Below are 23,555 nucleotides of genomic sequence, written 5' to 3'. Positions count from 1 at the left end.
AAGTCTAAAAAAAAAAAATCACCACTTAGTATTCTTTGATTGCTGATATTGAGTTTTAAATATATGCATGCACACACAAAACAGAAAACATTTATTAACAATAAGAACATTTTATGAGGTTGCGGGTGGTAGGGTGATAGAATTTGACAAAATTACCTCGCGTTCCTTTTGGACAAGGCCGTTCAACTATTATTCCTCTTTGTGTCTGAGGCCAGCTGATACCCCTCTTTTCATCAGCTTCACAAAACCTCTCTGGCAGAGGAAAAGCACTAGTCACTGAAGGAAGTTTGGTTGTAGAAATCAGCGGTGGAGGTTTGGGTCCTCTGCTTCCTTCTTTTATGCCTCCAGCTAAAGTTGTGCTCATTGGGATTTTCTGTGAAGCAATGGTTGTAGTTGACACTGTGGTTTTGTATAGCTCAGCTGAAGAAGTAATTGTCGTGGCTGTGATAGGCACTGTGGAAAGAAAATTGGAGTATAATAAAAATAAAAACAGAGAGCAATAAACTTGTATCACAGGAATTTAAGACCAACTTTCTATGTGTTCAAATCAACCGAGTCAGTTTCTTGATGAAGTTTCTGGCTGTTACTCTGAAAACACCTGGGGGAGCAAAGCTGAGTCGATTTTTGTTTTCAGTTCCAGAAGTTTCCTATCAAATTTCTTTGTAACCTTCTAACATTTGTGGACATTTAAAATAAATGTCTACATTTTGAGATCCAGGGATTTGTGGATCTGGTTTGGGCTCTAGACTGGATACTGGGCTCAATGGATTTTTGGTCTGACCTAGTTGTGACATTTCTCATGTTCCTATGGACTACTACATTCTTAAAGCTAAGAGGCTATAGATAAAGTACAATTCTATATGCTATTGGATAGTGAAAACCAAATAAATTCTTCTATATTTAAAAACACAGGGATAAAACAGTAATTCAAACTAATGGAGCTAAGGAGTAGCTTAGTGTTTAGTGCACCGGGCTGACAACCAGGGAAGCCCAGCTCAAATACCGCTTCTGCTCCTTGTGATCTTGGGTAAGTCACTTAACCCTCCATTGCCTCAGATGCAAGTTTAGAGCGTAAGCCTTCTGGGGCAGTGGCATAGCTAGGACTTAATGAGCCCCGGGTAGAAAAATTAAGATGGGGACTTATAACACCAACAGGGGCATTTTTGAAAGAGAAGGGCACCAATCTTCCGATACATATCGGGAGATGGGCGTTCTTCTCACAGGGTTGCCCAAATCGGCATAATCGAAAGCCGATTTTGGGCGCCCTCAACTGCAGTCCATCACGTGGATGACCAAAGTTCTCGGGGGTGTGTCAGAGGCGTAGCAAAGGCGGGACTGGGGCGTGCTTAAGGGAAAGGGAAATGGGACTTGATATACTGCCTTTCTGAGGTTTTTGCAACTACATTCAAAGCGGTTTACATATGTTCAGGTACTTATTTTGTACCAGGGGCAATGGAGGGTTAAGTGACTTGTCCAGAGTCACAAGGAGCTGCAGTGGGAATCGAACTCAGTTCCCCAGGATCAAAGTCCACTGCACTAACCACTAGGCTACTCCTCCATTATCCTCGGCCGATAATGGAAAAAAGAAGGGCGTCCCTGCTGAGCATTTGGTCGACTTTACTTGGTCCATTTTTTTTCACGAACAAGCCTCAAAAAGGTGCACAAACTGACCAGATGACCACAGGAGGGAATCGGGGATGACCTCCCCTTACTCCCCCAGTGGTCACCAACCCCCTTCCCATCCTAAAAAAAAAAAAAAAAAAAAACCTTAAAAAATTTTTTTTTTGCCAGCCTCTATGCCAGCCTCAAATGTCATACCCAGCTCTATGACAGCAGTATGCAGGTCCCTGGAGCAGTTTTAGTGGGTGCAGTGCACTTCAGGCAGGCGGACCCAGGCCCATCCCCCCCCCACCTGTTACACTTGTGGTGGTAAATGTGAGCCCTTCAAAACCCACCACAAACCCACTGTACCCACACCTAGGTGCCCCCCTCACCCCTTAGAGCTATGGCAGTGGTGTACAGTTGTGGGGAGTGGGTTTTGGGGGGGGGGCTGGGGGGCTCAGCACTGAAGGTAAGGGAGCTATGCACCTGGGAGCAATTTGTGAATTCCACTGCAGTGCCCCCTAGGGTGCCTGGTTAGTGTCCTGGCATGTCAGGGGGACCAGTGCACTACGAATGCTGGCTCCTCCCACTGCCAAATGACTTGGATTTGGTCGTTTTTGAGATGGACATCCTTAGTTTCCATTATGGCCAAAAACCAGGGACGAACATCTCCAAGGTCGATCTAAATGTTGAGATTTGGGCGTCCCCGACCGTATTATCGAAACAAAAGATGGACGCCCATCTTGTTTCGATAATATGGGTTTCCCCGCCCCTTCGCCTGGACGTCCTTAGAGATGGGCACCCTTAGAGATGGTTGTCACCGTTCGATTATGCCCCTCCACATCTCCCATGATAGCAGGAACCAGGGGGAGCGTGGAACCTTCAGAACTCCTTTAACCAAACTCCGTAAAACATCCATTCCAGACCTCTGTATGTAAAACCTGTTATAATAAAGCAGTACCAACATCCAGGATTTAAACAGCAATAACCCTACCTTTAAAAGGCAGTACCCTAGAATACCAATATACTTTCTACTGGAAAAACAGAACAAGACAGACACAGAAACTAAACACTAGCAGAATACACTGCTGCAAAATACAGAGAGAGCCTCTAAATACAGAATCAGCAACAGCTAACTAGAAATAGAATACAGGGCACATCAAAGAGGAAGGCTGAAGGCAGTGGGGGTGAATCACTGCTGCTGTTGGTGACCTCTGGTAGGTTAAGACGGTTTTGATAGAAAGAAGAGATGCAGGACTGCGGGCAGTGGGGAGGGGAGTCGAGGACTGAGGGAAGGCTTTATGTTAGGTGGCCCCTTCCACTGGTCAGCAGCCCCTGGGCATTTTGTGGGCTAACTTAATGGTACCTATGTCCTTGACTCTGGGGACAGGGAAATACCTACTGTGCTTGAATGTAACTCACACTGAGTTTAAGAAAAATCTAAATAAACAAATAGATGAAAAAAATAAATTCAGTATAACAAAACACCAATCCTCAAGTTTTGTTCAAACCTAGGGCATGAAATAATAATAATAAAAAAAGCTACAAAATTCATGCCTCCCTTTCTATAGCTTTTGAGAAAATAATTAATGCAATGTCTACCCTTCCAGCAGCTATTCTTGCTCGAGAGAATTCAGCCATGCCTGATTAGATCCCAACAGAAGATAAGCTAGCGTGCATGTGTTGTTTTAATGTTCATTCTTTTTCGCGATAAAGAAAGCACAAAAACCCCAACTAATTCATGCCTTTGGCAAGTACAGAACAATCATTTCTGTCAAAATGGCATACGTTTTGGGCAAAGAATTTTAATGCAGGATTCACAACTAAATATTATATTAATGTAGAAACCCAAAATGAAAAAAACAATGCACACAACTACCATGATGTATTTCCCTTTCCATTTCAAAGAAATCAGTATAAAGCTCATGTCTTTTCCAGTGGTGGATCCTATTTACAAACAGTGGTGGTGCAGTCCCAGCTGTCAAAAGATTTCAATCAAAACCTTGACAGTTTTACCAGAAAATTCTAAGACATTTTTCCAGAGTTCAGAATGTTCACTGGTGTCTCTTCTGGCTTCTATAAAGCTTTTCAACCTTAAATATGTGGAGACAAAACTAGATCAACTGCAGGAGAGTAACTGAAAGTGTAAGCCAAAATGGATCCAAATTCCTGCTGATGAAACCCTTTCTGAAATCTCCCCAAAATTAGCCTCTCAGAGAGTTTCTAAACGCCACAATAAATATCTACTCCAGTGGTTCTCAACCCATTTCTTGGAACACAGTATTCCCAGGATCAAGGGAATACTGTCCCCCCCCCCCCCCCTTTACTATTTCAAAACATATCTTGAGCACATCTAACTTCATAGCCTTATTTACTGAGCATTAGAAGATTGCATACTTAATGGAGATGAACTTTATATGCCTGGTCAACTTCTATTCAATCCTATTCAAACCATCTTGTATCTTCACTAGAAATACGCATCTGACATCTTGTGAAACCTCTCATTTCCTCCAGATTACAACCCAGCTAGGCTTTCAATGCTTTCTCCATTAGCATTTGTCAGAGGCATCATCGCAGGAGTGTAAAAAAGCCGCTGCTGAATCAGGTGGGGGTGGGGAGGGACAGCGGAGGAACACAGTGGGGGGGCTTATTAGTACTATCATACTGCACTTCACATAGCTCTCTGTGCTAATTAGCACACATTTAATCACGGAAATTTGTATTAACAATATTGCAATTAGTACTCAGTTATTAAAGCCTTTTTTCATGTAATTCTTTTATCATTTGGGCTATTTTTGTCCCAAGAGAAATGCATCAATAAAACTTGGGACAGCTCTCAAGGATCTGCAATTAGGTGACAAGTCATAAGGGCAATGAAATTCACATTGCATTTATCAGGAAACATTGCAATAAAGGTTTTCACAAGAAGAGAATTTTAATGTTACTCACTTTAATTACAGAAACTGTAATGGTGCAGAAAAGTCATGCATTTTACTTGTCAAACATCAAGGGACCCTTTTACTAAAGCTTAGTGTGCACTAATGGAATTCGTGCACGCTTAATGCTAAGAAGCCCATTTTCTACCAATGGGCTTTTTAGCATTTAGAGGGCCCCGATGAATTAGCAGAGGGCCAGATAACATTGGCCTCGCTGCTTGAGGGATAATTTTCTGGCTAAGAGGGAGGGGGAATGGGTAGTAAAGAAGGGGAAGGAATTTCAAAGTTTCATAGAAATAATATTGTAATATGAGGACAATAAAGAAAGGTTTCAAAGGAAGGAGGGTGAAGGAAGAGGAAGGAGGTTTTGATGCAGTAATATTGAAGGGTGATTATTTGTCAGGAAACTGTAAAAAGAGAGAAAAGGGTGAAAGGTTGAGCCTGGGACACTGAGGGAAATGAAAGAAGAACAAGGACTTTATGATCAGTTGAGGGGTGGGAAAAGGGTGTAAAGGAAAAATGTTGATGTCAGTTGGGCGGTCAGTTTGTGAGAAAAAGTCAGAGCTGTGTGTGGTGTGAGGTAGCGCAAAGTCATAAGTTTATTATTTTAAATCCCCATCCAGCCCTCCTATGTTGTACAGAGTGGGATTTTTTTTTTAAAGGGATGGAGAATTAAGTTAATTTTGAGGTTATAGTTTTTTTTGACGATTTATGTTGGTGTCTGTTGGGGTGGAGTGGGTGAAAGAGTCGCAGCTATGGGGAAGCCATAGAAATTCACAAGCAGCCTTTATTAAAGGAAACATAAGTAAAATATTTTATGGTGGGGGGGGGGGGGGGGGGAGTTGCTTGTGTGCAAGACTGCCACAAGCAGAGGTGAGGCCTTGATGACAAAGCATGGGTCATCACCAACTAGCTGCAAAAATAAGGTTGATAAATACAAGTGAAGGTTGCTTATGAACTAGATAACAGAGTTGTAAGTAGTTTTTATATTACGACAAATGTGAATTGCTTTTGAATAAAGCTGCGACAATGTTTTTTTCCAACTTGATATAGTTTAATTTATTAAAACTTAATATACAGCCTTTCATAAAAATTAAAGAGGTTTACGAATAGTTAAAATACAAAAAAGTACCATAAAACCCAAAAGAAAAGGAGCTACAACTCAGGAAAGAAAAGAGATATACAGAAAAGAGAGGGAAAGGTAGTAAGAAACAACAGTCTGGAGTATTCATTATTTGAGTGAGGACAAAGCGATGCAAATCCCAATGTTAAGCATGCACTAATTCCGTTAACGCGTGCTAAGCTTTAGGAAACGGGCCTCTAAGTGACAGCATCTAAATTGCTTAATGCAGTCAACAGAATTGGCTGAACATACAGCGAAATTAAGAATAAAAAGTTGAAGTGCTAGTTTACAAGGAAAATTAGTGGGAGAGTGGAGGCTATAAAGTGGAGAAAGATATGCAAAGGATTCAGACATCTGCTGAGTCCTGAGTTGCATGTGTCCCTTTGCCTTTGAGCGCTATAATCTACTTCGACAGATGAAACACGGTCATTTAACACCATTCCTGATATGTGTTGTTTCGACAGATGCTGCAAAATAAAGAAGCCGATGTTCAGCATGTGGGAGTTAGCCCGGCTAACTCCTGCAGTCAGCGTTAAAACTGGATATTCAATGCCAGGCTGTTTCCGATGACCAGCGTTGAATAACTGGTTTACTTTTGGCTGGTTTGACTCTGATCTGCCAAGTCGATATTCAGTCCTGGCCAGTCAAAGTCAAACTGGCCAAAGATAGGACTGCCTTGCCATGCAGCCAAATATGGCCATTAAAGTTAATCGGTGATATGCCAAAAATCGGCGGATTGCTAATCGCTCAATATAACTGGCTAGCCACTAACCAGCAATATTCAGCAGGACATGGCTTCTTAAATGCCTTTAAATATCGGGAGGGGGGGGGGGAAGTGTTTTGTTTAGTTAGGAGCTTTTTTTGTGCGCATTAACGAAAATGAATGCGTGCTAAATGCTGCAAGTCCTATTTTACACCTATGGGTCACGTGGCACTTAGTGCACACTAATGTCCACTAGTGAGAATTAAGCTTTACTAAAAGGGTCCCTTACTTTTTAGCATCAGTTCAATATGAAGAGAGAGGCTAATGAGGTCATATAGTGGGAGGGTTGTGCCCTTATAAATTATTGAATGGCTGCCCTACCTCAACCAGAGTTGGCGCTGAATTAGATACATGGATAGATATTAAGGGGGTCCATAGGAATAAAATGTGACCTGCTGCAGATAACTCGAGCTAACCTTTAGTAAAAGACCCCCTAAATTATTTTTGTTTTGAAAAACTTGGGAGTGCTCTTAGGGGACAAGGGAGGAATGCAAATTTGATGGTTGTGTCATAGAAGTGCACTGGGACTCAAACTGTGGCTACATTGAATGATGCTCTCTTTACTTAGTCCCTTACTGCATCTCTTTCACAAAGTCCCAAAATTAAACAAGTGCAAAAAATGAAACTGGTTCAAGACCATAATTATAGTGCCCTATTAATAAACTGCATTAAAGTGAATGATACATACCTGTAGCAGGTGTTCTCCGAGGACAGCAGGCTGATTGTTCTCACGACTGGGTGACGTCCGCGGCAGCCCCCACCAACCGGAAGAAGCTTCGCGGGCGGTCCGCACGCGGGGCACGCCCACCGCGCATGCGCGGCCGTCTTCCCGCTCGTGCGTGACCGTTCCCGCCAGTTGAATGACAAGCAAGAAACAACATGAAAACGCAACTCCAAAGGGGAGGAGGGAGGGTAGGTGAGAACAATCAGCCTGCTGTCCTCGGAGAACACCTGCTACAGGTATGTATCATTCACTTTCTCCGAGGACAAGCAGGCTGCTTGTTCTCACGACTGGGGTATCCCTAGCTCTCAGGCTCACTCAAAACAAGAACCCAGGTCAATTGAACCTCGCAACGGCGAGGGTACAACAGAAAATTGACCTACGAAGAACAACTAACTGAGAGTGCAGCCTGACCAGAATAAATTCGGGTCCTGGAGGGTGGAGTTGGATTTACACCCCAAACAGATTCTGCAGCACCGACTGCCCGAACCGACTGTCGCGTCGGGTATCCTGCTGGAGGCAGTAATGTGATGTGAATGTGTGGACAGATGACCACGTCGCAGCCTTGCAGATCTCTTCAATAGTGGCTGACTTCAAGTGGGCCACTGACGCTGCCATGGCTCTAACACTATGAGCCGTGACATGACCCTCAAGAGCCAGCCCAGCCTGGGCGTAAGTGAAGGAAATGCAATCTGCTAGCCAATTGGAGATGGTGCGTTTCCCGACAGCGACCCCTAGCCTGTTAGGGTCGAAAGAAATAAACAATTGGGCGGTCTGTGGGGCTGTGTCCACTCCAAGTAGAAGGCCAATGCTCTCTTGCAGTCCAATGTGTGCAACTGACGTTCAGCAGGGCGGGTATGCGGCCTGGGGAAGAATGTTGGCAAGACAATTGACTGGTTAAGATGGAACTCAGACACCACCTTCGGCAGGAACTTTGGGTGGGTGCGGAGCACTACTCTGTTGTGATGAAATTTGGTATATGGAGCATGAGCTACCAGGGCCTGAAGCTCACTGACCCTACGAGCTGAAGTAACTGCCACCAAGAAAATGACCTTCCAGGTCAAGTACTTCAGATGGCAGGTATTCAGTGGCTCAAAAGGAGGTTTCATCAGCTGGGTGAGGACGACGTTGAGATCCCATGACACTGTGGGAGGCTTGATAGGGGGCTTTGACAAAAGCAAGCCTCTCATGAATCGAACGACTAAAGGCTCTCCAGAGATGGCTTTACCTTCCACACGATAATGGTAAGCACTAATCGCACTAAGGTGATTCCTTACTGAGTTGGTCTTGAGGCCAGACTCTGATAAGTGCAGAAGGTATTCAAGCAGGTTCTGTGCAGGGCAAGAACGAGGTTCTAGGGCCTTGCTCTCACACCAAACGACAAACCTCCTCCACTTGAAAAAGTAACTCTTTTTAGCGGAATCCTTCCTAGAGGCAAGCAAGACACGGGAGACACCCTCAGACAGACCCAACGCAGCAAAGTCTACGCCCTCAACATCCAGGCCGTGAGAGCCAGAGACTGAAGGTTGGGGTGCAGCAACGCTCCGTCGTTCTGCGAAATGAGAGTCGGAAAACACTCCAATCTCCACGGTTCTTCTGAGGACAACTCCAGAAGAAGAGGGAACCAGATCTGACGGGGCCAAAAGGGCGCTATCAGAATCATGGTGCCGTGGTCTTGCTTGAGCTTCAGTAAGGTCTTCCCCACCAAAGGTATGGGAGGATAAGCATACAGGAGGCCGGTCCCCCAATGGAGGAGAAAGGCATCCGCCACCAGTCTGCCGTGGGCCTGTAGTCTGGAACAGAACAGAGGCAGCTTGTGGTTCGTCTGAGAGGCGAAAAGGTCCACCGAGGGGGTGCCCCACTCTCGGAAGATCTTGCGTACCACTCTGGAATGAAGCGACCACTCGTGCGGTTGCATGACTCTGCTCAGTCTGTCGGCCAGACTGTTGTTTACACCTGCCAGGTATGTGGCTTGGAGGAGCATGCCGGACTGGCAAGCCCACCGCCACATGCCGACGGCTTCCTGACACAAGGGGCGAGATCCGGTGCCCCCCTGCTTGTTGGTGTAATACATTGCAACCTGATTGTCTGTCCGAATTTGAATAATTTGGTAGGACAGCCGGTCTCTGAAAGCCTTCAGTGCGTTCCAGATCGCTCGGAGCTCCAGGAGGTTGATCTGCAGATCCTTTTCCTGGAGGGACCACAGACCCTGGGTGTGAAGCCCATCGACATGAGCTCCCCACCCCAGGCGAGATGCATCCGTCGTCAGCACTTTCGTGGGCTGCGGAATTTGGAATGGACGTCCCAGGGTCAAATTGGTCCGGATGGTCCACCAGAGCAGTGAAGTGCGGCAACTGGTGGAGAGGCGGATGACATCTTCTAGATTCCTGGTGGCTTGAACCCACTGGGAAGCTAGGGTCCATTGAGCAGATCTCATGTGAAGACGAGCCATGGGAGTCACATGGACTGTGGAGGCCATATGACCCAGAAGTTTCAACATCTGCCGAGCTGTGACCTGCTGAGACGCTCTGGTCTGCGAAGCCAGGGACAAGAGGTTGTTGGCCCTCGCTTCTGGAAGGAAGGCCTGAGCCGTCTGGGTATTCAGCAGAGCTCCTATGAATTCCAGAGACTGGGTTGGCTGGAGATGGGACTTTGGGTAATTGATCACAAACCCCAGCAGCTCCAGGAGTTGAGTAGTGCACTGCATGGACCGGAGGGCTCCTGCCTCCGAGGTGTTCTTGACCAGCCAATCGTCGAGATATGGGAACACGTACACTCCCAGCTTGCGTAGATACGCCGCCACCACCACGAGGCACTTTGTAAACACTCGTGGGGCAGAGGCGAGCCCAAAGGGCAGCACACAATACTGAAAGTGCCGTGCGCCCAGGCGGAATCTGAGATACTGTCTGTGAGCTGGCAGTATCGGGATGTGAGTGTATGCATCCTTTAAATCCAGGGAACATAGCCAATCGTTTTTCTGAATCATTGGCAGAAGGGTGCCCAAGGAAAGCATCCTGAACTTTTCTTTGACCAGGAATTTGTTCAGGCCTCTCAGGTCTAGGATGGGACGCATCCCCCCTGTTTTCTTTTCCACAAGGAAGTACCTGGAATAGAATCCCTGCCCTTCCTGCCCGGGTGGTACGGGCTTGACCGCGTTGGCGCTGAGAAGGGCGGAGAGTTCCTCTGCAAGTACCTGCTTGTGATGGGAGCTGAAGGATTGAGCTCCCGGAGGACAATTTGGTGGCAGGGAGGCCAAATTCAGGGCGTATCCGCACCGCACTATTTGGAGAACCCACTGGTCGGAGGTTATGAGAGGCCACCTTTGGTGAAAAAATTTAACCTCCCTCCGACCGGCAGATCGTCCGATACGGACACTTTGAGGGCGGCTATGTTCCCGTGGATCCAGTCAAAAGCCCGTCCCCGGCTTTTGCTGTGGAGGCGCAGGGGGCTGCTTAGGCACACGCTGTTGACGAGAACGAGCGCGCTGGGGCTGTCCCTGTGCCTGACGAGGCCTTCGGGCCGGCTGGGTGTACCTACGCCTTGCAAAGGAATAGGGCGCAGTCTGCCGGGCCCGGGAAAAACGTCCACCTGCTGAGGTGGATGCTGAAGGCGCCCGGTGGGAGAGCTTGTCGAGGGCGGTTTCCCGCTGATGCAGTTGGTCCACCAGCTGCTCGACCTTCTCACCAAAAATGTTATCCCCCCAGCAAGGGACATCGGCCAATTTCTGCTGGGTGCGGTTGTCCAGGTCAGAGGCGCGCAGCCATGAGAGCCTGCGCATCACTATACCTTGGGCCGCAGCACGAGATGCCACGTCACAGGTGTCATAGATACCCCTGGACAGGAACTTTCTGCACGCCTTCAGCTGCCTGACCACCTCCTGATAAGGCCTGGACTGCTCCGGCGGGAGCTTATCGACCAGGTCCGCCAGCTGCTTCACATTGTTCCGCATGTGGATGCTCGTATAGAGCTGGTATGACTGGATGCGGGTCACGAGCATGGAGGATTGGTAGGCCTTCCTCCCAAACGAGTCCAGAGTGCGAGACTCCCGCCCCGGGGGCGCCGAGGCGGTATCCCTCGAACTCCGTGCCCTCTTGAGAGCAGAATCCACGACCCCCGAGTCATGGGGCAATTGTGGCCGCATTAACTCTGGGTCCGAGTGGATCCTGTACTGGGACTCTGCTTTCTTAGGGATGGTGGGATTAGATAATGGTCGCATCCAGTTCCGAAGCAGTGTCTCCTTGAGGACATTGTGCAGCGGCACTGTGGTGGACTCTCTAGGTGGTGATGGATAGTCGAGGACCTCGAGCATCTCAGCCGTCGGCTCATCCACAGAGACCACGGGAAAGGGAATGCAAATAGACATATCCCGCACAAAGGAGGCAAAAGAGAGACTCTCAGGAGGCGAGAGCTTCCTCTAAGGTGAAGGAGTGGGGTCCGAGGGAAGACCCGCAGACTCCTCGGAGGAGAAATATCTGGGGTCCTCCTCTTCCCCCCACGAGGCCTCTTCCTCGGTATTGGACATAAGCTCATGTAGCTGAGTCCTGAACCGGGCCCGGCTCGACGTCGAGGCCTCGATGTCGTCGAGCGGTGGACTCCCGCGCCGGCGGGGACGAAGCTCCCTCCATCGACGTCGACGGGGACTCCACCTGCGTGGCGGTCGAGACCGGCGCCGCAAGCGGCGGCGTCAACGGCCTCGGCACCGGGCTAGAGCTCGCCGGCGCCACAGTCATCGGCGCCGAGGGCACAAGCACCCCCGGCGCCGGCACAGCCTGGCGCATCAGCCCTTCCAGGATCCCCGGAAGGATGGCTCGGAGGCACTCGTCCAGGCCCGCTGTCGGGAAAGACGTGGGGGCCGGTAGAGGCATCGGTGCCGGAAGCTGCTCGGGTCCAGGAGACTGCACCGAAGTGCTGGGACCCTGACGTGGCGGTACCTCCACCACCGAGGGGGACCTCTCCTCTCGACGCGGACGCTTCGGCGTCGACGCCTCTCCGGTACCGAGAGCCGGATGCGTCGAGGGCGACCGGTGACGGTGCTTCTTTGCCTTCTTACGGTGCCCGTCACCGGTGCCGGGTGATATGGAGGAGGAGGAGGTCGATCCCCCTCGGTCCCGAGGAACCGGGTCAGACAGGGTTCGGTCCCGAGGGCCACGGGCTGAAGGAATGACCGGGGCCGACTGCCCACGCGATCTCTCACCTCTACCCTCACCGGAGGACCGGCGGGCCGACGGGACCTGTTCTCCTGGGGTCGATGCCATCGATGCCGATTTCTCGGGCATTGATACCGGTACCGAAGGACCGGGCGTCGATACCGATGCCGTCGAAGTCGACGTCGAGGGGCCGGCGCAAGTTCCAAAAAGGCGGTCCCGCAGAACTTGCCTCGCAACCTGAGTCCGTTTCCGGAGACCGAGACACAGAGAACACAACTTGATATTGTGCTCCGGCCCGAGGCACTGGAGGCACCAAGCGTGGGTGTCGGTCTGCGAGATCGGCCGGCCGCACCGACCACACTTCTTAAATCCACTCGGGACCTTCGAGGACATCGACGGAAAAATCACGTCGGCGAAGTTAAAGTCGTTGATGGTGGCGGAAATCACACCTCGAAAAAATAAATCGATCGCGCGGCCACAAGGCCGCAACGCGACGCCCTCGCTAGAAATGAGGGAAAAAGGAGCGCGTGCTCTTCTCTTTTTTTTTTTTTTGAAGAAAGAAAAACTGGAGCACGCGGCAACCGAATAAAACGAAAATTAAACAAAAACGCGTAAATGCGACGGTCTTTCCGGGGCTGCGAAGGGAGAGCGGCGACGGCACGACTCTCCTCAGGCGCGGAAAAGAAAAGACTGGCGGGAACGGTCACACACGAGCGGGAAGACGGCCGCGCATGCGCGGTGGGCGTGCCCCGCGTGCGGACCGCCCGCGAAGCTTCTTCCGGTTGGTGGGGGCTGCCGCGGACATCACCCAGTCGTGAGAACAAGCAGCCTGCTTGTCCTCGGAGAAACATTAATACACATGTAAAATGAGAAAAATGGCCCAACGCGTTTTGTGTTTGTTTTGCCATTTGCATGCACTAATCCTACGACAGATCAGGCATGTCCAAATCAGATGAAGGGGCATCCAAAATATGAATAAAAAACTTTTATTGATGGCTCAACACGGTACCATGCCTGACTCAGGACACTCTAGTGAATATTGTTTTGAAAAAGGCAGTGTTTCTCAAACTTGCGCTACTGGCCAATGCCAGTAGCCCAAGTTCAAAGGACATTCAGTTTTTCAACAAACGGTCTTTTTCAAGATCTCTCTTAGCAGTTTAGTCTTTGAAGACAAGCTCATGTGTGGCTGTCATTTTCATCACAGAAGATAGAATCTATTTACAAAACAATATTTACTAGAGATTCTTGGCTGCCGAAACATGGTACGGTGTTGAGTCATCATTAAGAGTCATCAGTAAAAGGTTTTATTCATATTTTGGGTGCCAGGACACACTATGAACCATTTTACTAGTACAGTTTAGTAAAAGGGCTCCTATCCCCCTAATTCTATAAGAGCCAACAAAAACTGAATGTTCAAATTTGGGTGCATGCCCAATTTGAGCACGCAATGTAATTGAATTAACACCAATAATTGGCTTCTTAACAAGAAATTATGGGCATTAATTAGATTTAATGGGCATTTACATGCAATCTGAAAAAGGGGGCATGGAAATGGGAGGGTCATGGGCATAACGGTGGCATTCCTAAAATTAATGTGCGTTGTTATAGAAAAACGGGGGTACGTGTCTAGTGTAGGCATGCACATTTGCTCCACGTTTCAACTGGTGCAAACGGCTGCACCTAAAGTTGGGTGCTATTCCTAGGTATAAGTGCCATTCTATAAACCACGCCTAATTTTAAGCACAGCTTCTAGAATAACAATTTTTTGACACCATATACAGAATCCAGCCCCATGTGATCATCCACATCACTTCTGTAAATTAGCTGAAAATACATGACAATGTGTTAGACAAAGTCTTCTACAATACAGCAAATTTAGATGAATTCCAGTAGCCTGGATAAAACTTCTAAGCTGCGCTACATTCTTACAAATCATTTTAAATACATATCAGATTACATTTCAAAATTTGCAACCAGAAATAAAATGATTTTAATCTATGTTATGATCCCCTCTATAAATGAGGTGTGAAGCCCCATTTTGCTTAGCACATTGAAGTGGAAATTAAGCACCCAGGTCAGGATGTTCAAAGTTCCTCTGGTATTTTACAAAAATGCTCTGCAGAACACAAAGGCTTTTGTATTAGGACACATATATTTGCAGGCAGGTATAATGGAAACAACCATTTTACAAACCTACACGTGCACAAAAAGAGCTGTCACTTGCTATCTAACTATAGATGCCACATCCTTGTATAAGTGCCAGCAACTATACCAACTGTACAAATAACGCTCCAAAAGATGAAACTTTGATCTCGAATGGTTAAGTACATTTATCGCTCGGGGGTCCTTTTACCAAAGCACACACGAGCTAAACGGTAGAGATGCCCATATATTCCTATGGGCGTCTCTAGCATCTAGCACACGTTAATAATTAGCGTGCACTAAAAATGCTACCACGCCTTTGTAAAAGGACTCCTCGAAACAAGCACTCTGATGAACCTAGGCCCAACAGGGATATATTTTAAAAAATATAATTGTATCTATTGTAGAATAGGAATTATACTTGTTTGGCCCATCAGATCATATCCCCATGAAATCTCTGCATCGTAGTCATATCTTCATGTGCATATATGTTTACATTTATGTGGGTTATTTCAAGACATATACAAATTAGGACAAAGAGGAAACACTTACCTTCGTCAGGGTCGGGTAGACGAAACTCTAAAGAGTATCGCAGAATAAAATTATTATTCCACACATATAGCTGATTATCTCTTGGGTTGTAATCCACTGCAGCAATGTACTGGTACTGGTTGGGAAAGGGAATATCTACAGATTCTCCTCTGTTTAACCTGGTGCTGTAGATGTAGTCAATTGCATTCTTGCCAGTTTCGCTTTCATTATCTTGATATACTGACCGGACAACATAGAGAATGCCACAGATCATAAAAGCATTTGATGCAGCTCGTTTGTCATAGGTGGTTTCCCAAGTTGCTTCAAAGCGTAGTGTATAAGGGTTTAATTGGCTAATAACAATCATTCCATTGTTTTGTTCTGTAGCATAAATTACCCATAAACCATTTTCATCAACTGCTAAGTCAATATCCGTCTTTCCTCCCCATTTGTAGGGAGAAGTGTCATGGTAATTGGCAAAGTTAATAATAGCTTCACCGCTTTTAATTCTGGTCCTTAAGTCAAATTTGACAATATTCCTGGTTCTTTCCTTGTTAAAAAAGACAGCACCATCATAAACCACAAATCCAGTGCCATCCACTCGATTTGGAAGTTTGTAGGTTGTTGTTTGGCGGCTGTTTTGGAATTCTTCTATAGAAGCATATTCTATCAAAGTATCAGTGCGATAAGGAGTCCACGGCATGAAGTATATTTTATCTGCTGCTTGAAGAGGGTCTTTGCACCAAGCACCTGCCTTTTGCTCTGCTTCATATATATATGGTGAATCCACAATTGCTTTCAGTGTCCCAGGGCAAACAAAAACTAGCAATCATGAAAAAAGCAAAACAAAAATGAGTTCGAATAACTGTCAAACAAAGGCATGTAAAGTCATTAATGCTGTACATGAAAAAACAAGGATTAATCTCACTGACAAAGGATAATAGCACATATTATAATTGTTCAATTTCCTCTGATTAGCTTTAGCAAGCATTCTTCACCTGGCATACATGAAGAGAGAGTGAGGTTTTTTTTTCCAAGTCAAAATATAGAAATGCCTGAAATACTCCTACCATACTTCTGCACAAGCAAGTGTAATATGCGCCCACTCAACGTTTCAAAATTAGAGACACCATTCATTATTTTACCACAGGCAAAAAAAAGGAAAACAAGAAACAAAAATGACATTAATAGAAACATTCCCAAAAAAAAAAAAAAAAAGACCCTGTAAAAGATAAGTCAAGTAAGAGCAAGCATGTGCTGGAAATTACAGAAAGTAAGGCTCAAACTCAAGATACCTCAAGCAGAGAGAAATAAAAGAACTGAAGTGGTGAATGACCTGATCGAGAAACCCTGCAACCAAAGGCATGCCATAGGGAAGGGTCCTGAAATCAAGCAAGATGACACCCATATGAATGCATCAAAGCTGAATAAACAAAGAAGAATCTGACACATAGATGTAGCTGTTACAACCCGTTGCCTAGTTGTACCATTATTAAACATATGATCAGTGTTGTGTGGAAGGCAGGGATATGGGGGAGAGGGAAGGATTTAACATCTATATGGCACACAACAAGGAGCTGGGATTGGAAATGGGCAGCTTATTTACCTTTTTGCTCCACTTCTATTTTGATCATTGGAAGAGAAAAAGGGGAGTGCAAGGAAGAGAGAAAAAAAGAATAACATGAATTGATATTTTCTGAGATTATGTTAGTACAGTTACTATATGCAGGGACAACAGAAGGTCTGCTATGTCGGATAAGGAGAAAGAAACAACAGGAACACCTATCAAAATAGAGAGATTAGAGTTGCATAAATGAACAAAGATCCATCATTTTATATAGAAGCAAAATAGGTATGTTGGCAGGTAGTTTCACTAAGGGGCCCTTTTACTAAAGTGTGCTGAAATGTGGGATACCCCGAGTGCTAAACCCAGATTTAAAGTGGTACAATTCAAGGTCTTTTTGCTAATGTTCGTATTAGCATGTGGTACCTATAAAAAGATAATGCGGGTGCCCTTACCACTTCCTATTTAGGAGGCGTTAAGTGCTCCTGAATTAACTCCATGTTAGTCAGTTAGCACATACTAATATGCACGTGCTAGCTGGTTAATGTGCCCACATCCATTCTCCACCCATTTTATGCCTCATCCAAAAACTATTTTAAACAATAGCTAGCATGCGAATTAGAACATGCTAACAGGCAAAATACCGTAAAACACTATCACGTTTTATGGTAGCCTGTTTTTCCTGCACTAAGTCTGCATTAGGGCTTGATGCCCTTTAGTAAAAGGGCCCCTAAATGAATAATTCATAACTTCACTTCTGTGGAATATATACAATTCTTCCTTTTACCAAATGCATTGCATCTAAGCACGTGTACCTCTGGGCTTCTGAACACTATGAAATGACTAATAAAAATTAGCCCCCCAAAAAACACATTTGTTAGTATTTTTAATTTTCTTCACTCCTAGTCAATACAAGAGAAAACATTCACTTATCTTTAGAAAGTTGAAACCCTGGTATTATGGGTTCATTCAGACCAGGTGGAATTTTGCTAACATTACAGAGTCCTCAAACTAACACACAGGCTCAAAAACTATCTACATTGAAGACGCTTCTTGTGCCAGGACTTAAGTACGATACTTGCACAATTTTTTCAAGCACAGTGTATTCTCATACTCTGTCTATAGATACACATGGAGAAGATGATTATAGGAGAGAAAAAAAAAAGAAGAACAATCCTCCACGGATCTCTATCAGGAAAAGAAAACACAGCGGAGGTGACAAGACAAAATTTCACACCTGAGGTGCCAGAAAAAACTCTTTATTGAAGGGTTTCACTAGTCTAGCAAAAACCTTCAATAAAGGATTTTTATTGGTAGCACAGGTATGAAAATTTTGCCATGTGTCCTTGCCGCTGTGTTTGCTTTTCCCAAAGAAAGATTACATACATATACACCACAGTTATGGGATGCCCTACTGTTTCTTTTTTTTATTACATTTGTACCCCGCGCTTTCCCACTCATGGCAGGCTCAATGCGGCTTACATGGGGCAATGGAGGGTTAAGTGACTTGCCCAGAATCACAAGGAGCTGCCTGTGCCTAAAGTGGGAATCAAACTCAGTTCCTCAGTTCCCCAGGACCAAAGTCCACCACCCTAACCACTAGGCCACTGTTCTTAAATAAAAGTCACTAGCAAAAATTTAAAACCATCACTGCAAAATACCTAATTGTAGAGCCCTTTGACTAAGGAGCATTATGAAATGGGCTTAGTGCATTTTAACCTAGAACTTTTCTGTGTGCTAAAAACCCATTTCTAACATGGCCCAAAAATAAGTTTTTTCTTTCTTTTTGCAGGTCTGGTGCTCATTTTTCCATTAGCACAAGACACCTGCAAAAATGTCAATGCGGGAGCATTTATCGCCTCCCATTTAGGAGGACAGGAGGTGCTAAAGTGTTCCCACATATAAGTCTGTGTTATCCAGTTAGCTCACGCTAATTTGAATGCATTAGCTGGATAACACTTCCAAGCACATGCCACATTCATGGCATGCACCTCCCCCATGAAAAATAATGAGAAAAATATCTAGTGACTAGTTCATGCTCACAGGCAAATTACGGCAAAATGCCTTTAACACATTTTGCAGTAAGCCTTTAGTCCCAACACTGTCCCCTAGATTCTTTAAATGACGTCCAAATTGGAGCACCTAAAATTGCACATGATCCTACGATCCGTGTGCAATTAGTTAGGGCTTCTTTTACAAAGCCGTACTAGTGATTCCTGCATGGCAAACAAGAAGAAGCCCACTGAATTCTCATGGGCTTCCTCTCATTTGCCACAGGGGAATCGCTAGCATGGCTTTGTAAAAGAAGCCCCTTAATGAGCCAGTAACAAATATTGTCATTAATTGGCTCTAATCTGGATTTGCGTGCAGATCTGGTTACGCACAATTCCAAAGGATCTGAGCCCAAATTCTCTCACGCACAACCCAGAAGGGGGTGTGGCTAGAGAAGGGGAATTCCAAAGATTTACATGCAGTTATAGAATTTGGGGGCAGCGTGCCCAAGATGTGCGACAGGATTTACAGAATTTCATTCGGTATAAGTCCTCACACCCAAAGTTGGGCAAGGGAAAGCACGCTAAGCACCATTCTATAATGAGTGCTCAGCCCAGAGTGCCTTTTATAGAATAGCATTGGGCATACATTTTTCTCAATGCTGTTAACTGAATCCGGCCTTAAGTACATGTTAGCTCTTAATGCAGTTTAGTAAAAGGGCCCCTTAATGCTGGGGGGAAAACAAAGACTTACCTCAAAACACAAAGCTTTATGCATAGTTCACAGTGCACACGTGTTAGCTAGCTAGTTTTTTAAAATGTTTTTTGTAGGGGGCATGGAAGCATTAACCAACTAGCATAATCACATTAGTGTGCACTAACTGATTAACACAACATTAACACAGGAGCACTTGGCACCTCCTACGTAGGAAAGTGTTTCAGTGCTAACTTGTTTTTAGGTAATGCACACTAATGTATTCATTAGTACGCTAATGTTGCTTAGAAAAAGGGTTCCTAATTTCCCTATTATAAAGACACCAAGACTACTATAAGGAAGGAGTCCTTTTATCTAACGTAGCTGAGCAGTTATCATGCAGTTAGTGTGGCACTGTTACCACATCAGCGTGACAAGTGTGTGGAAATTGCATGCCCTGCTAGAGTATTGGAACTAAGCAAACAGTGGGCATGTATTAGACAGAACAGTTAACATAGGGGACTTTAGCACACACTCTCACTTGTACAGTAAGTGCAGCTGCACAATCACAATGCACCTTCTGCACAGTAGGGGCATCCATATACACCTCTACCCGATGCCTCAGCACTTAAACCAACCCCCCCCCCCCCCCAGGACCCTCCTCAATTGTCCCAATACCCAAACCCTGGCTCCTATCCTGGTGGCCTTTGCTCTCTAATAGAGAGCAGGGGCAATCTACAGTCTTTCCTGACCCGTCCAATTCCTCAGTTAAAAATGGAGGCCCCGACTCCTAGCAGTAGTATCGCAGTAGTCTCACATCCCTGGATTCTATGAAGGTTACCCAAATTTGGGTGCCCAAAATTGAACGCGGATCCCAGATCAGTACCCAAAATAATTAATGGATTCCAATGATTTAATTATTGAAGCTAACAAGCACTTAATTGGCATTATGAGTTGGGTGCCAATCTGGCGAAGGACTATTCTGTAACAATGGGAGTCTAAATTGGATTGTGCAACCCAAAATGGGGAATTGCCATGAGAGGGACATGGGCAGGTTGGGGGCATTCACAAAAGAAACACACAGTGTTATAGAACAGCGTAGGATCTATGCTCAATTTGTGCATTTGGATTTACACCAGATTTCAGCTGGCATGTAAGTCCTTACTCCCAAGGTTGTGCACCTAAATTCTGTGCCTAAAGTTCAGCGCTCAAACCTGTTCTGTAAAGAGTGCTCATGCCAGATTACCCTTATAGAATAGCGTTGAACACCACACTTTATTGACACCATTTATATAATCTGGCCCATAGTGCTTTCACTAGGGATGAAGCAGTCAAATAAGGAGCTTGTACATTGTCAATAGCACAGCTGCAATCATTCTATCGGCAATGCATTTTTAAAGTGCAGTTGATATCTGCTTTGCATGGGAGCTTTTGAAGTAGATGCTGGGCACACCCTTCAAAAAAAGTTATTTAACAGGCTCTGCATCTATCTGTGTTAATTTTTGCATGTAATACAAATTTACTGTGCTTTAGCAAAAGGGCCTTATCTAGTTCAACTGTTGCCCTTTCAAGTTCACAGTTTTACCATTACATATGCCAACTTCCATTTATAACTTAATAATAAATTTATCAGAACTGATAAAAACTGTGGGGCCTTTTTACAGGGTGGCGGTAAGCCCAATGCAGGCTTACTGCTCACTCTTTCGGGACTGCCGCCGGCCCAACAAGCATGTGTCATTTCCAATGGAAAAAGACCCCCCACCCCCCCCAAAAAAAATTGCTTGTGCGACCATAACCCAGTGGTAATCGGGCATCACTGCATGATGCCAGGTTACCGCTGGGTTAGCGCAGGAGCCCTTATTGCCACCTCAGTGGGGGCGGTAAGGGCTCCCCATCGCACTGCCTTGCGGTAAGAGTTCTCTTACCGCATGGCCATGTGCGCGAGGGTGGGGGGGGGGGGGGCTTTTTTTACCTGCTGTAGTAAAAAGGGCACTAGTGTGTGGGAAAAACAGCTCTCACTGCCAGCGCAGAACCCTTTTCCCACAGCTTGGTAAATGGGCTCCTTATTTTGGAAACATATATACTAACTCCAACCATTCTTTATAGCAAAGACATAAGAAAATGACAGAAGTAGATGGTGCCTTATAGGCTATCCAATCATAGGTTTCAAGAACAAAGTGGCCTTATTTAACCGTATGCTTTATTTTTGTTTGCTTTGAAATTTTTTTTCTTTTTAATAAGGATGGTGCTGTCTTGTTAAATTGCAGAAATGTCCTGCTGTGATGTGGACAATGACTGATCTTATTGCACTACAAATGTAGAGAAAGAAGGACTGATCTCTATAAAGAAGAGACAGGTCAATGGGGAAGCTGAAGTAGTAATTACTGAGCAAGTATGACTAAACTATTTTCTTTTTGATTCCTGCTGAGTTTCCTTTCCTGTCAACCTGGATTTAGCTTCCTGAAAATATAAGCTTAGGAACATTTTCCTTCTAATGCGTGATAAAGAACGCTATCTGGATTTAAGAGAAAGAAGTGCTGTCCGGCCATCATTCACTTAAGAAAAATACATTATAGTCAGCTGAAATTAGAAAGACAAGAAATAATATATCTATTTTACAAAATTAAACTGTTCATGGCTTTTGAGGGAGGGAATCCTGGCCATCCTAGAAGCAACACTTGGCAGACAGATAAAGGGTACACATTTCAAATTCAAGAGGAAACCACAGTTGTGTTACCTGTGGCTAAACCACATCACTCAATGGCGGGACTAGACTAGGGGGAGATAGGGTGGGGGTGGTAAAGGAGGTTGGGTTCTAGGGGTGTGCATGTTTTGGGATCATTTTTATATTGTTCAGCTGATTGACATTTCTTAGTTGTTCTAGAAATGAATGCATATTATATTCAACAGAACAGCAGCTGAGGAAGCACTTAGGAACACCAGTCTCGTCAAAATTTTAAAACAGAGGCAGAGGAAGAGGCAGAGACATGCATAGAGTCATCACATAACAGTAGCACTCCAGTGATTCTTTAAATCAAAAACTCAAGCAGCTCTGTTTAGTCTGTACTCCCAAACCGCTCAGATGAGTCCTATTTACAACCAGTCACTCAAAACAGGTATCATACAGCACCATCTACAAGAGAGGTTCTCAACACAGTCCTCGGGATACACCAAGCCAGTCTGGTTTTCAGGATATTCATAATGAATATGTACAAGATAAATTTACAAATCTATCTCATGCATATTCATTGTTGATATCCTGAAAACATGACTGGCTGGGTGTGTCCTGAGGAATGGGTTGAGATCCCTTGAACTGCATTAATGCTTTAGGAAAAAGAAGCTAAGACTGATATGTCCATATCTCAAGGTAGCTTTTGAAAACCCACTGGTTAAATAATTCACTTCCTTTTAAAATTATGCAAAGAGATATCTATTTAAAGCCTTCTTAAATGTGAGTGGAGGAGTGGCCTAGTGGTTAGACTTTGGTCCTGAGGAACTGAGTTCGATTCCTGGCACAGGCAGCTCTTTGTGACTCTGGGCAAGTCACTTAACCCTCCATTGCCCCATGTAAGCCGCATTGAGCCTGACATGAGTGGGAAAGCGCGGGGTACAAATGTAATAAAAAAAAAAAAATACTTAAAATCACAGAATAATCACAGAGGTGGTGGCAGTTTATTCCACAAAGTCTGCATAAGCTACAGAAAGCATTAGTTCAAGCTTGTACTAATCACACTGGTGAAGCGAAAACAAAAAGCCTTGACAATGATTTCCTGCCACAATCTCCATGCAGGGCCAGCATCAGGGAGTGGAGCCAGAGCAATTGCATTGCTCTCCCATGCCACAGGGGGTGCTAAGCCTGCCTCAAGGTCAAGGAGGAAGAGTCTGGGATTTTCTGCCCTGGGCCCCTGCATCTCTAATACCAGCCTTGTTGTCGTCATGGTTCCTCTGGCATTGAAGGATTATATCCAAGCTGTATTTGTGCATTATCCATAGCATTTTTCAGCAGCACTTCCATGGGCTTCTACCACTATCTGGTTCTGTTGTTATATATTAAGAATATGCACAGGGAAAAGATTTCAGCTTTTCATTTTCTCCACACTTTGGGATCTTTATTTGTTGGTTCATTTGACACATTTTTGAAGCTGGTTGCATTTGAAGGCAGCCTGTATGCCAGGTTGCTGTGGCTGCTGCTTGCAAAAGCAAACCTCTTGCTAGTGTCTAGTGTTGTACTGCAGTCACTAGACAGGGAAAACATTGGGCTGTTCCTGCAGCTTATTTGTGTAACCCCTGATGCAGTCCTTGTAGGGTGAAACATGGCTATGTTGGGCGCTTAAAGGAAAT

The 23,555-nt window shown here is 45.3% G+C and overlaps 1 protein-coding gene across 17 annotated transcripts in view; it reads right to left on the bottom strand.

Annotated features, from left to right (window-relative positions):
- Positions 1 to 23,555, bottom strand: part of ADGRL2 (adhesion G protein-coupled receptor L2) — a 377,345-nt gene that overhangs the window by 89,692 nt on the left and 264,098 nt on the right. For all 17 annotated transcript variants that reach the window (XM_030207177.1, XM_030207180.1, XM_030207178.1 and 14 more), the window contains 2 exons: positions 14,987 to 15,787; positions 157 to 453 (listed from right to left, as the gene is read on the bottom strand). In XM_030207177.1, coding sequence (XP_030063037.1) covers positions 157 to 453; positions 14,987 to 15,787 — 1,098 coding nt within the window. The remainder of the gene's footprint in view (positions 1 to 156; positions 454 to 14,986; positions 15,788 to 23,555) is intronic.

This window comes from Microcaecilia unicolor, chromosome 6, assembly GCF_901765095.1.
Source record: "Microcaecilia unicolor chromosome 6, aMicUni1.1, whole genome shotgun sequence".
Classification (NCBI taxonomy): Eukaryota; Metazoa; Chordata; class Amphibia; order Gymnophiona; family Siphonopidae; genus Microcaecilia; species Microcaecilia unicolor.
This window is presented reverse-complemented; position numbering and strand designations above follow the sequence as displayed.